Source organism: Hylaeus anthracinus, unplaced genomic scaffold (assembly GCF_026225885.1).
Source record: "Hylaeus anthracinus isolate JK02 unplaced genomic scaffold, UHH_iyHylAnth1.0_haploid 2, whole genome shotgun sequence".
Taxonomy (NCBI): domain Eukaryota; kingdom Metazoa; phylum Arthropoda; class Insecta; order Hymenoptera; family Colletidae; genus Hylaeus; species Hylaeus anthracinus.
Window position 1 is genome coordinate 5,246,594 of NW_026534838.1, and position 13,493 is coordinate 5,260,086.

The window sequence follows — 13,493 nt, forward strand, 5'->3', positions numbered from 1 at the left end:
TAATTGATTAAAAATACAAACTTGTCATAAATTCATTCGTTTGAATTCGATGTAGAAGAAGAAAGAACATTGCACCCCTAATATTCATCCAAAAGTGATCGTCACCTGTACGATTGACAATCGATAAACGATTCACGGAGAACATTCGAACGCCTGTAACTGGAACGCAACCAAATATTTTGAAACGAAATTCGGCACACTCCGAGATCGATACATGTGCTTCCGAAGACAAACACCCGCTAAAATTGCTCGAGCGTCTTGGAGAGGGTTAGTTTTCCCCCGAATGCTAGCTCGGTATTCAGTCCATCATCCTGTCCTAGCCCCAAACTTTTTACGTAACGAGCAAGACGGTCTTTTGTTCCTGAATTCCACTCACGCTCCCATTGTAAACGATACCCGTAGACTCCCATGTCACGGCAAGATTGATTCGTCTGTTAAACACTCGAGTACCGGGGGCACAGCTTCATCGCACAACCGCGAGAAAGACGCGAGGGTGCACGCACGCGAGTACGCCGCGGTATAAGGTAAAAGGGGCGGGTCAGGGGACACGGAGGGGGCGGCCAAGTTGCCAAGATCCCGCGCTAAGCAAAAACATAAAACGGGGGAAGTTCGTAAACAGCTCGGGAGCAGTTCGCGAACTGTTCGTCACAGGCTGAGCGCGTGCAGCACCGCGGCCGGCACAAAGAAGACATTTGCGAGCAATTTCTTTGATCTTATCGCGCGAAAGGCTGAAGGCCTCGTAAAAACGTGCTGCAGGGACGAATGCCAAGTTGGACGAAGCTGTTCGCGAAAACTTGCGCTCCACGTCTGCGCGGTATGTCGAGCGATTAACACGTCCACTGCTGAACAACTCGTGAAACTTTATACGAGCCTAACACTCTTTGTTTTGGACGTTATTTTTGTTACAGTTAAACTAGTACTTAATTTCGCAATCTCGCCGAATGAAAAATGAAATTTCGAAAATGAATCCTGTGCAGATTTATTTTCTCTGACGTCTTATACTTCAAAGGTAATTCATTTCATTTCTCAGTGAAAAAACTTGTCATCCATATACAGGGTAGTCCAGAATGAGTCTTAAACCGGAAATTGGAAGCTGAGATGATTCCGAAAAATAATTCTCCTTGCAATCTATATCTATATCTATTGAAGAAATTTGTCTAATTTGAATGATAAGCTTCGTGTTTCCAAACTGATTTTCCATTATAAAAATGTACATGAAGCATTCATTTAAATTAGACAAATTTCTTCATTAAATATAGAGGATACTTATGGGTCTGACTGTATATCGAATCTGAGGGTCAAAGTAAAAATGTTGAGCAAATAGCAACTAGAACGTCTACGAGAGTCATTAAAATTGCGCGAGGTCAAAATTACAAAATTAATTACGAAAATCTTCGAGCGGATATGTTAAGCACATTTCAAGATTATCTAAATTTTACTGAAAATATGAAACTCACGTTTTCTGCTACTAATATGATCGAGGTTGTTCAAGTCTCTAAAATTTTAAATTACGATGAAATACTCTGGTAGACCTTATTTTATATCGAATAAAACAATACATATTTCGATGTGCATCTTTCCAAGCAACTGCAGGATGTTTCATTACTTTTAAAAAAACGGAGAGGAGAAATTATCCGTGAAACATTAATAATACAAAAGGTCTTATTCAAGACGATCGGCTTGAATGCCGGGGCATTATTAATTAACTGATAATATACTAAGCGAGATAATATAATACTGGCTAATTATGCAAGAAATTCCAACGAAACTATCCGCCTCGACGAAGTAACTTCCGCGAATAATTTGAAACTCGTTCCCTTTTCAATTTCATTCATGTATTACGGTTCCGTATTTAATTATTAACCTAAATTTACTTAACGGTATCGTTGGACAATATTGCACACCGTGAAATCAAAAATCGACCACGAGTAACAAAAAAAAAACTAAAATTCGCTGAATGTGAACAAAAAAAAATGATCTCCGTGAAATCTGCCTGAAATTTTACAAAAACCTTCGCAAAAAACTCGCGTCGAAAATCCCTGGCGCGGGAATCCTTCAACAAAATGAAATATGGAAAACGCAGCTCGACATATTGCATAAATCTTGCTGGAGGGGAATTTCCGCCGAAATTGTGTCGATCGAGATTCTCTTACAAATTTATCCCATAGAGAAACAAACACGTACGAAGACAGAAGATCTCTGACAACGCTGATTCGAGGAAGGAGAATTTTATGAAAATTTAAGAGACAAGAGAAAGATATTTTTGAATATTAAAATTAAGAAAAATTTAGGAGTGGAAGATAAATGGAATAATTCGATGAAGATAGATAAGGAGGATTCGAAGGAGGAAAAGACGAACACAGGAAAGAAGTTCAAGGGTAGATTTCACGCAGATTCGAGGAAGGAGAATTTTATGAAAATTTAAGAGACAGGAGAAAGATATTTTTGAATATTAAAATTAAGAAAAATTTAGGAGTGGAAGATGAATGGAATAATTCGACGAAGATAAATAAGGAGGATGTGAAGGAGGAAAAGACGAGCACAGGAAAGAAGGTCAAGGGTAGATGTAAAGTAATTGAAAATGAAAAGAAAAAGAATTCGATGAATATAAAGTAAAAAATAAAAGTTTCAGAGAAGTAGCTTCACAGAAATCGCAATTGCGTTAGCAGAGATGCTCGTGCAAAGAAAAGATGCATCATTATTTTAATAATAATAATACTTGGCTGCTTTATGGGAAAATAGAGAGCCACAGCTGGATCGTCGAAGCTCGCAAAGCAGCGCGCCAATGATGTCTAATCGAGTCGCTCCGAAGCTACGAAGACCTGGGCTGTCTGTGAGTAATCTGATAAGGGAGTTGCCCCGTAAAAAAGAAACCGAGAAAATATCTTCAGCTGACACTTAACTTCCAAGAAGAAGTCCCTTCCCTCTAAAATGATCAGGCTCCCTTTGGCCAATAGCTGATGGCCCCAGTGCCTCGTCATGATTCCCTCTCGAGCCCCAGGCAACTTGCCAAGAGCTGGTCCTCTGTGCTCGTCTCCGTTCCAAGCAGAAAATTCTGTCCGGAACGATTCGTATCACTTGTTACGTGGTGGCATGCGGACCACATCACGTGATAGTCGCAACTGCAACTACGTGGGGTTGCACCAACCTTTGCAGACCGATTATGCAACCCTCAACGAAACTTTCCTCGTTTCAGCTGGTCTAGGACTTCGTGCTTACGAACCGATTCGAATTAGCAAGCGAATTTTATTACTACTGTTCGAATGTAGCTTAATTAGAAGCTTGTCCGGACTAACGAGGTTAAAGAATATTCATGGTGCACCAAAATGGCGGGTAAGATTCCTGCGCGTGCCACTAGAGGGCCATCAACCGATTCGATGTATTTCGTAATCGTTCTCTAGGACTTTATACTTACTAACCGATTCGTATTAGCAAGCGAATTTTATTACTACTGTTCGAATGTAGCTTAATTAGAAGCTTGTCCGGACTAACGAGGTTAAAGAATATTCATGGTGCACCAAAATGGCGGAAGAGATTCCTACGCCACCAAAGGGCCATCCGATCCGATATATTTCGTAATCGTTCTCTAGGACTTCGTGCTTGTGAACCGATTTGTATTAGCGATTTAGCAGGCGAATTTTATTACCACTGTTCGAATGTAGCTTAATTAGAAGCTTGTCCGGACTAACGAGGTTAAAGAATATTCATGGTGCACCAAAATGGCGGAGGAGATTCCTATGCCACCAGAGGGCCATCAACCGATTCAATTTATATTTCGTAATCGTTTTCGGTGGGTTGCAATTACTTTTGCAGGTGACAATTCTAACTGCAGCGTGTCGCGATCAACGATTACAAATCGGAAGCTTCAATTATTATTAACGATTATATCCGTGATTATAATTGTTAAACGTTAATTAAAGTATACTTTAGCAAGCATACGAATTGTCCCTTCCAACATTCGAACATCGATACTGGGATAGCTCTGCTGCTGACACGAGTATCTTAAACACGATGCTTGCTGCTAGCCAAAGGAAGCGTTGAAAGAAGAACAACAGCTTTCGTTTCCGTTTTTATTTCCCGTTCGCCCGTATAACCACTTACGTAAATCCGTGTTCCGCAAAGTGCGCTCTCCTCGGGCGCTTCCCGTATTTTATATTTCAGGGTCGGGTCCGCGGATAAACAGTTTAGAAATTGATGCCGCCCCCGCGGTACCTCCGAGTACAATCGTCTCGAGATTCAAAGGGAAAAGCTTCCAAGTTCGCGGCGCCGCCAGACGAAATTAATTCGGCAAATGGCATCTTTGTTTTCACGAACAAACGCGGCTCCAGGGAGCGGAGAAAGTGAAGTTACCGGAAATGTTCGAATAGTTCCGCACGGTTTCTGAGAGCGTTCAAGGGCCTGGACTCCTTTCACGGTTCCGGGATTGCGGTCGAGACGAACGGCGCGACGATAAATCGAGATTACTAATCCGGGAGTAGATCGGGATTGAAAAATTGTTAAATGTCCCTCGCATGGTGGAATCTTGGGACAACGTTTCTAGACTATTTGGCTGCGCGAGCCACCTGGCTTTTGGCCTGACATGGTCTAGCAGGGATGCCAAAAACCGAGCCAGTCCTGTTAACATTTGGCACTTTGTTGCGCGATTTATTTCACCCTAGCAAACTTTCGAAAACTTGGAGTGCGGTTTTTGGGGTCACCGGTTATGAACGAGTATAATCAGATTTGCTACATTTAAAATGGAGCAGATGCAAAAATCGATGCTTATACAGGGCTTGGTGAATTTACGCGCTTTTTAACCCTTACAGACCTAAATTATCTTTTTTTTCTCGTATGTAACTGAAAAGAGAAGAATAAAAAAAGAAATTCTAATAGTGTAGTTTTCTAGGAAAACTGGTCTTCCTTCACCCACGTATGAATGACAGTGCTTTTCACTGAATTAATTTTGAATCTTAAATGTTACAGAAAATGAATTTATATGAAATACTCGAATTTCGGCGAAGTTACAAAAATAAATACCGCAATAAATGTTCGATTGTGTAGCTTCAAATAGTCAGTAAATCAAATTTAATCACAGTAGACATTTTTAAGAGTATTAGCATGGCAGCCAACGTGCTCAATACGTCCTCAATCGTGCCTCAATCGTGGACGCCAGGTCTGAAAGGGTTAAACAGTATTTGAGAAATTCTCGTTATTTTCAAACTACCAAAAGACTGGAAAGAAATATTCTAGTTGGCTATTAAATATTCTTTGTTTCATTCTAATTAAGTACCCTCTTCTTCATTCTTGTGTTCATTGAATAATACTTCTCCCAGTTTTCCTAACGTATAATTTCTTAACAACTGACGAGTTCAAAGACATCTAATTATCATAAGCGATACTCCCTCGATTGATCTTACGTTAATTGAGTAGTATATCTTGTTTCCTTGATGTACCGTATAATTTCTTCATTAGTGAGGACTTCTAACGACGTCTAATAAACATAAACGATATTCGTCCGATTGGTTTCGAAAAAGATCAGCCTGGCAATTGGTCACGAGAACCTTGAACGCGCGATAACCGCAAAGGGCGCGTCAATGCAAGCGCATTATCGAACCCTGGACGAAGTTCCTCGTGGCTGCGCGGAAAGCTTACATGTGCTAGAAAGCCCCTAACGGTATCACCTGGAGTTTCGCTACCATTAAATACCCATTTCGAAATGGGTGTCAAGGCGAAACAGCACAGAAATTCCAAATCTCGGAAATGGGGATGATGTCACGTCCGTATCGCAGCCAAACAGACCATGTTCCGGGCTTGAACGGTTTCGACGTCCATTTACAACAGACGTGCGATTATCCTTGTCGAAGATATCGGAATGTTCCAGTGGCCACGCCTTGATTCCGTCGATCCTTCACTTTCGGTTTAGTAACGTCCCTACGTTCCGCTTTGAATAATTTTATGTATCTAAATCTGGCGCATTCTCGCGCTCGTGCAATCTTTTGTCGGTCGATTCGTGGATCGCGAGAATTTCTAGATCGGAATGAATCTGTCCCCTCGCTAAAGGAAATTAAATTTCCGTTAAAAGCCACGAGACCCGGGCACAAAACAGTGATTCTCAGTTTCCCTCGGTTGAAAAATTGCGTTTCTTTGTGCTGTCTGTTTCCCATCAACGGAACGTCATCCTTTGTCCGCGACAAACAAAGCGTCGGTAACAATTTTCCCGTCGACTTGAAAAATCTCGAACCTTGAACCCGCCGACCCTTTTTTTCCCCCACCCGTTGGCAATCGACATCGGCGCCGTTTTAATCTCGATCGCGACACGGCCGCTGGAAGGGAAAAACACGGAATTAATTCCGACGCGACCGCCGCGGCACTCATCAAGGCGTAATTCAATGATTGTTGGAAATGATGTTTGCCGTACGTAATGGCGCAAATCGATAGCTCGTATAAGCAGAGGGAAATTAACGTCGTGCCATCCGGTACACAGGACGTGTACCCGCTAGATACAGCCGGCATCGAAACCCTCAATTTGCGGCAATAGCCCGGACCTCTCGCAGCAAGGGACGATCCGCGCGGATCCATGATCCCTCGCTCGCTAATTACTGTCTACGTCAAATTCCCTCGATTGCAAACCGCTGCGCCGGACAACCGCAATAAAGATTTCGTCCCGATTAATCAGGATTTCAGCCTCGGGAACCTTCGGATGACCAACGCGCGTCTGCTAGAGATGGACGTCGTAACTGTTGAGGCCTGGTACATGGACTGTTTAGCCACGATACAGACGCGACGATTCATTAGGGCGGAGAGTACGAGGCGCGTAGATTAAGGTGGGAGTTTCTCGAATACTGTGTAAAAGGCGCGAGAGTTCTTCAAATATTGTCTAAAAGATCCGAGAGTTCTCACAATATTGCGTAAGAGGTGCGAGAGTTCTCTGAATACTGTCTAAGAGGCACGAAAATTTCCAAAACATCGTCTAAGAGGCGCGAGAGTTTTCATAATATTGTCTAAGAGGCGCGAGTGCTCTCAAGATATTTTATAAGAGGTGCAGGAGTTCTCAAAATATTGTCTAAGAGATGCGAAAGTTTCCAAAATACTACCAAAGAACCTCGAAAATTTCCAAAACACTGTCTAAAAGTCGCAAAAATGTTCCAAGCCCAATTTAAGGCGCACGAGAATTCCTCGGACACTTTGCCCCCAAAACTGATCGATCTCTGGCCTCTTTACAGATCGCAGTATAAGTCAAACAATAAATAATCACCTTCTAGTTTGTAACATTCCTAGTACAAGTACGTCTAATCTCGGCGATCATAGATCTCCATCTTAGCTTTTATCCGAGTAAAATTCGTCGATAAAAAAGTTCCAAGAATTTCGATCGGAACGAGATCGTATCTCGAGATCGACCAGTCCGCGGTCGATCCGCTATTTTTCGTCGGAACGTGGCCCACTCGAGGCCGGTTCTATCTCGGCGAGAAAAATATAAGATATTTACCGCTGATCCACGTGCCGTTGAAGCTCTTAGGAGATAACGAGCCCCTGAGCCATTCTTCAAGGGAAATACCAGCAGGTGCGCCTGGCACGGAGGGATCCGGTGCTTCCGGGCTTCCGGTTAAAAGAATCGCCGCCGCGACGACCAAGCCGAGCACCACAACGACGACCAAACCGCCAGCCAGCAAACGCCGCCAATTCCTCTGCTTGCTCTTCGTCATCAGGTCCTGCAACAATTACGCCAAGCTATGTTAAACTCTGGCTTATCTCCTCCGACGCTCGGTTCATTCGGGGAACTGTCTAATTACGGAGAAATATTTCGATCTCTGCACTTTCTTGAAATAGAAAGCCTGGGAACTTGGCCACTAAAGTGCACAGTTCAAGTGTACAAGACCATTTGTTTATGCTTTGGACAAATTTCTGGGGGAAGCATAAATAAGGTTTCTTTTTCAAAAATGTTGAGATCCTAGGAGGACTAAATATATACAGTCAGTTACATAAGTATTCGTACCCTGTGTGTCTATTGAAATTTGTCTAAATTAAATGATAAATTTGCACGAGTAAACTATACGCATGTATATAGTATTTATAAGGAAAAATTTCATTTAATTTAAACGGACTTCTTCAATGAACATACATAGAAGGTACGAATACTTATGAAACGGACCGTATGTGTGCATAAGTATATCTAGGATGATGTCAAACTAATAATGAGACACTTTCCATTGAATAATCAAACACGACATTTAATTACACGCATTACAATTTGATCGAACTAGTCGAGGTTAATCAAACTTACCAGGAAATCGAATTCCCTAATCGAATTTGTCGAAATCATTCTTATTATTTCACCTAACCCAGACCTAACCAGAATTTTTGCATTTTTAAACCTTGTGGCCTTTCATCCCCTTCGTTTCATCCCCTTCGTTTCTCAAGGCGTACCAATTGTCGTCGCGATTGAAAGAAATCATCGTTGGGCGAGAACAAACATAATTGGATCTAATGAGATAAAGCTCGGTTTTCCCTGGAACTGTACGATCTGTCCACGGTGCGGTGTTTATCGCTTACCTACACGTCTGTGTCGATTTCCGCTTTGAAACCGACTCGGTCGACCGCTTCCATCGGAGCTCGAACAATCTTCCCTCCCTTTTCGTGTTTACTTTCGGAACCTTTTTAACGCGACGTTTAACTTCCCTGATGAGAACTTCATTCATGCATTTCCCAAGCTGTGGAAAGCGGTCGCCGGAATACAAAGGGGAGCATTAAGCTCCGTCCATACGAACCGAACGACCAGTGACCCGCATCGGAGTCAGGGGAAACCTCGACATTTCACGACTGATATGGCGAAATCGCCAGTAAGTGGACAACTTCAAAGCTCTCCCCCCTTGGAAACCGAGTTTTCTTTGCTTCCTATTGGTCAGCCAATAAATAATCACTGAACAGCGATTTCTTTCGTACCCCTACGTGTTTAATCTTCCGATACGTAATGCGTTCAATAAAAACAATTGTTATTTTCTCGAGGAATTTCCTCCGGGAAATTTTATAGGATTCAGAATCAGATTCCTATTACTGGATGTAATAACCAGACTGCGGATCTTTATTTATTTATTTATTTATTTCAATATATACGAGCATGGCCCATTATGAAATTAATACAGTGTAGCAATTATAAACATCTACAGTTGACAGATGTCCAGACGAACAAAAATTATGCAAAATAAAATCTTTGCAAAAGAACCTACACAAACTGGATCTAAATAGAAATGTATTTTATTCTGCAAATATTATAACATGAACTTTACTTTCAATCTTTTCTATATTCTTGTATACTGTTTGCATTTCGTAGGTGCACATTCAAATTTTCTATAAATACATAAAGATCCGCAGTCTAGTAATAACTTGGAGAATAATTATTCCTTGGACATTTGTACCTCGTTAAATTAATATAAGTGCACTCCGTTTAATAATTGACCGCCCCTCTAAGAAGAGCTACAATCTTCGTTAAGTGTCGCGACTCTTATCGACGAAAGTACGTGAATCGAAATTTCCATCGAATCGTGCTCGAATCCAACAAAATTTTCCCAAAGAAATTTGTCCAAGTTCCTATCCAGTTCTCAGGTAGAATTAAGCAATTTGCTTAACTAAATTCGTCTTAGCTTCGCCTTTTAAAAAAAAAAACGAATCTATCGCGACGCGGCGAAGAATTTTAAACAGGCCTGGTATTTAAACGGTCGCAGCTTCAGCTCGTGAAAAAGTTACGAAGATAAGCGGGTATTACGTCAGGGACATTCAACTTTCGCGAACTAATAGACGCGGCGCCCGCGTTTTTTCGCGAAAAATGCTAATCCGTTCAAGAGTCAAGAGACACCGAGGGCGAAACTTGGTTGCAAAAATAATTGAAAGGAGCGGACAAAGAGGGTGGTGATCCTTGAACACGAAATTCAGAAAATGCGACTGTGATCGAATTGTGAGTCAATGCAAATGCGCGGAATCTGCAGACGAGAATTCGATTTCCGATTGCAATCGCGCTTCTGTTGGGTCGCAAGCTTTTAAGCGGATGTTCGAATTTGTTAGCACTAGGAAGAATGTGTTCACGAGAGATCATCCAGCTTACGCTGACAAAACGGGGGGTATTTTCTGGAATTCTTTGCGTTTTGACTAAATGAATCTCTCTGGTGTTATAAAACGATTTTTAATGTTAAGGTATTTATCCAAGTTCGGATGTTAAACAATCTGTTGTACAACTCATCGTACGACGGAGTTGCACAATATATCGTATCGTGTATGGGATATATTACACGTTGGTTATTTTCAAGAGTAGGTGCCGAATTTCTGTTACACGACTCTTCGTCTCGCAACGCGTATCGTTTGCAGAGTTCTCGAAAGTCTATTGACGCGAAACATCAGTAAACATTAAACGGTGTCAGTTACAAAATTCCCTTGTGAAACAGACATCGATCCCGCGACCCTCAATCCACGGAATTATCAGATTATCGACTTGAACACTTATAACACCAACTCGCGTTAGATATAAGAGTCTTTTACTGCAAATAAACGAGCACGAAAGTGCGAACGCGAGTATACCGCGTACGAACTCTTTTATACCACATATCGCGTCCGATCCAACGCCTCCTTTTTTCTTTTCCACTCGACAAACCGGGAAAATTAGTTTTATCGGGATCGGTCCAGATAGTAAGTGTGTTAAAGTTGATTGCTTTTAAAACTGGGGATGTAGAAATAGAAATGTATACAATATTCCGCAATATTTAAGACGATCCTTCTTATTTCTATTATTTGACTTTAACAATATTCCCAATAACAACGTGAGTTTAAAATTGCTTGCTTTTGAAACTGGGGGTGTGCAAATAGAAACGTATAAGAAAATGAGACAATAAATGATAGAAAAGTAAAAGTTCATCAAAGGTTCGTTTCCCAATATTTAAAACGATTTTATTTCTACCACATGACTTTAACAATATTCCCAATGTCTCTATAACGTGAGTTAAAATCGCAGAATGTGAAGGGGGCCTAAGGATCGCCACGCGCGACCAACTTCGAATACTCCGAGGGCTCAAGGAGCGATGGGACTCTGGGATAATCGCCGTTTAAAATCGTTCGTCGATCGCGTGGAGAAAACTTAAATAAATATCGATTAAAGCTCTCTATCCGAAATCGTCGTCAAACAAGAAGAAGCGGGTTCCCGTGGAAACTTTTCAATTATCCGTGCCGCGTTGAAACCTCGGGGGCGTGTCGCGAGTGGGGACACGTATTTCACTGTCGATTACATTATATTCGAGCGGAATCGGGAAATTTTTCGCGGAAAGAACGTATCCTGGGATCGCTGGATGGGCGAAGAGTGTGCTACGTGGCCACGAGATTTCTGAAGATCGCGTCCGTTTTATTGTACCTTTTATTACAACGTGGTTTCCGAGCCGGCGAGCACACCTAACCGCTGGCACAATTTCATTTTCTGTCGGTACTCGTAAATTCTCCAATGATCCTTCAGCTTCTTTCTAACGCGCGCCGTCTCGAAACCGCTATGATCCAGGAAATCGTTCCGGGTGATTCCTCGCGTCGGACGAGTCCTCCATTGAACGCTAGCCTCGATCATCGCGGGGTAAAAGGATTGGAAGGCCATTTCTGAGCCTGAATGCGAGTATGATCCGGTACGAGATAACTTGGGTACCCGAGGACGCCGACAAATATACAGGAAGGATTCGAACCTACTCACTGGATACTCACGGTACTCAGAGTACTCTAAGTACTCAAATCCACCGAATACTTAAGTATAGTGACTACGCACATGAACTTTCAGGCAGAAGAGAATGATCAGCTGATTTCAAGCAGGGCGTAAAAACCACGATTGATGTTTAATTAACTAATAAACCACTTTCACGTGGTTATGCAGGCATAAAGGCATGTTCTGTTCGTATAAATTTAAAATGCTATATTCGTGTTAGACCCGTTGTCGTTTAAAACAAAAAGTTATTAATTCAAATGTCATCCTATCGGTTTAACATCGTTTATTAACATTGAAAATTTAAATTATATTCTCATGTATGTAAATATAGAAATAAATTGTAAATAAGTTAAGTGGAAGCTAAATTAATTCCTACTGTTATTACAATGAACAACTTCTTAATTACGCTTCTTACTTAAACTATGTTTTAAATCATTCTTAACTGGGGCTGGCTACTTCAACATTATATTTCATAACTTCTCATCTCTATGGGGCCCCCCTGTAGCTCGAGTACCTCGGGGTTGCTAAGCCCGTACTGTAGCTTCAAAAAACACAGCTACAGACCCTGAGGTCCAAGAATTTGGCACTACGAGCCTCCTTTACCTTTTCAGGATCAGGCGAGTGGAGATACAGTGAAACCTGTTTCTGTGCGCTCTTGTTTTATGCAATATGTTCTGTGCGATTCTTTGTTTACACGGTATGTGAAAGTAATGTGATATTATACATTTGAATTTAACGAATGCGAGATTACAACTGCGATCAATCGTTAATAAAGGAAGGAGAACGAAGCGACGATCCCTCTCTCTACGGTATAAAAAAAAATTGTCCTCGACACTTTAGCTATTTATAAACTTTCTAAATATTATTTTCCTGTACGTTCTTTTTTTATCCGGTTCCTATTTACCGCGGAAAAACAGGTTTGACTCGAGTGCCAAGACTCTTCAGCAATCGAATACCAGAATTATCAACCCTGCCAGCGAGGTATCACTGCGCCCGAGTACTCGAACGTCACAATTTTCGCGGATAATAATTACCCGTTCTGAAAAAAAGATAATTGGATCCTGAATGGGCTAATGGAAGCACCTAGATAATAGCCGTTCCCCATTCAATTCGCGGCAATTGGTGCGTCGCACTCGGGACTGCAGTTTCCTTGCAGATAAACTTGTTCAATCTCCCACTGACCCTAATAGTTCTTCGGTGGAAGACGTAATAAACATAAAACGTCACGTTCGGCGACTCGAGGAACGCTTTTCAAAGACTCGGAGCCGCCGCGAGTATTTCCAACGGCGATTCAGGGATCGCATCGGACGAAGCGCGGTATTAAGAAAACGTTGCATCCCGCGGGATAATCCGTTGTTAAGGAGAGGCTACCGACGATTATCTCTCTAGCGGGGAATGGATCAACCACGCACGAGACCGACGTACCTCCTTAGAGCCCGCAATCGAGGATTCGCGAGGTACTCCGGGAAAAGCGATAAGGAATATATGGCCGAGACGTGAGGTAATATCAAGGCGAGTCTTATCGCGGCCCTTGGATTCCATATTCTCGGAAAAGTAACAGCTCTGTGTGTCCTTAACGGTGCAACTTAAACGGTCCGCGACGTTGCGCTCCGCTCGTTCAAAGTCTCTTTTATCATAATTAAATTTCGACTCCCTATGGACCCGTCCGTTTCCCCTAGAAAAGGGGAAAGGAAAAAGGGACGAAAGATGGGGCTCGTCACTGAAATCTCGTCTCACGAGATAATTATTTTCGGAGGATACGTTTGGCACGGTTTCCCGTGAAGGACGACGC

At 42.1% G+C, this 13,493-nt stretch overlaps 1 protein-coding gene across 4 annotated transcripts in view; it reads right to left on the reverse strand.

Annotated features, from left to right (window-relative positions):
* The window catches only part of LOC128893065 (venom dipeptidyl peptidase 4-like), a 242,056-nt gene that overhangs the window by 188,573 nt on the left and 39,990 nt on the right, over nucleotides 1–13,493 (reverse strand). For all 4 annotated transcript variants that reach the window (XM_054153815.1, XM_054153814.1, XM_054153813.1 and 1 more), the window contains one exon: nucleotides 7,466–7,688. In XM_054153815.1, coding sequence (XP_054009790.1) covers nucleotides 7,466–7,682 — 217 coding nt within the window. In that variant the 5' untranslated portion in view covers nucleotides 7,683–7,688. The remainder of the gene's footprint in view (nucleotides 1–7,465; nucleotides 7,689–13,493) is intronic.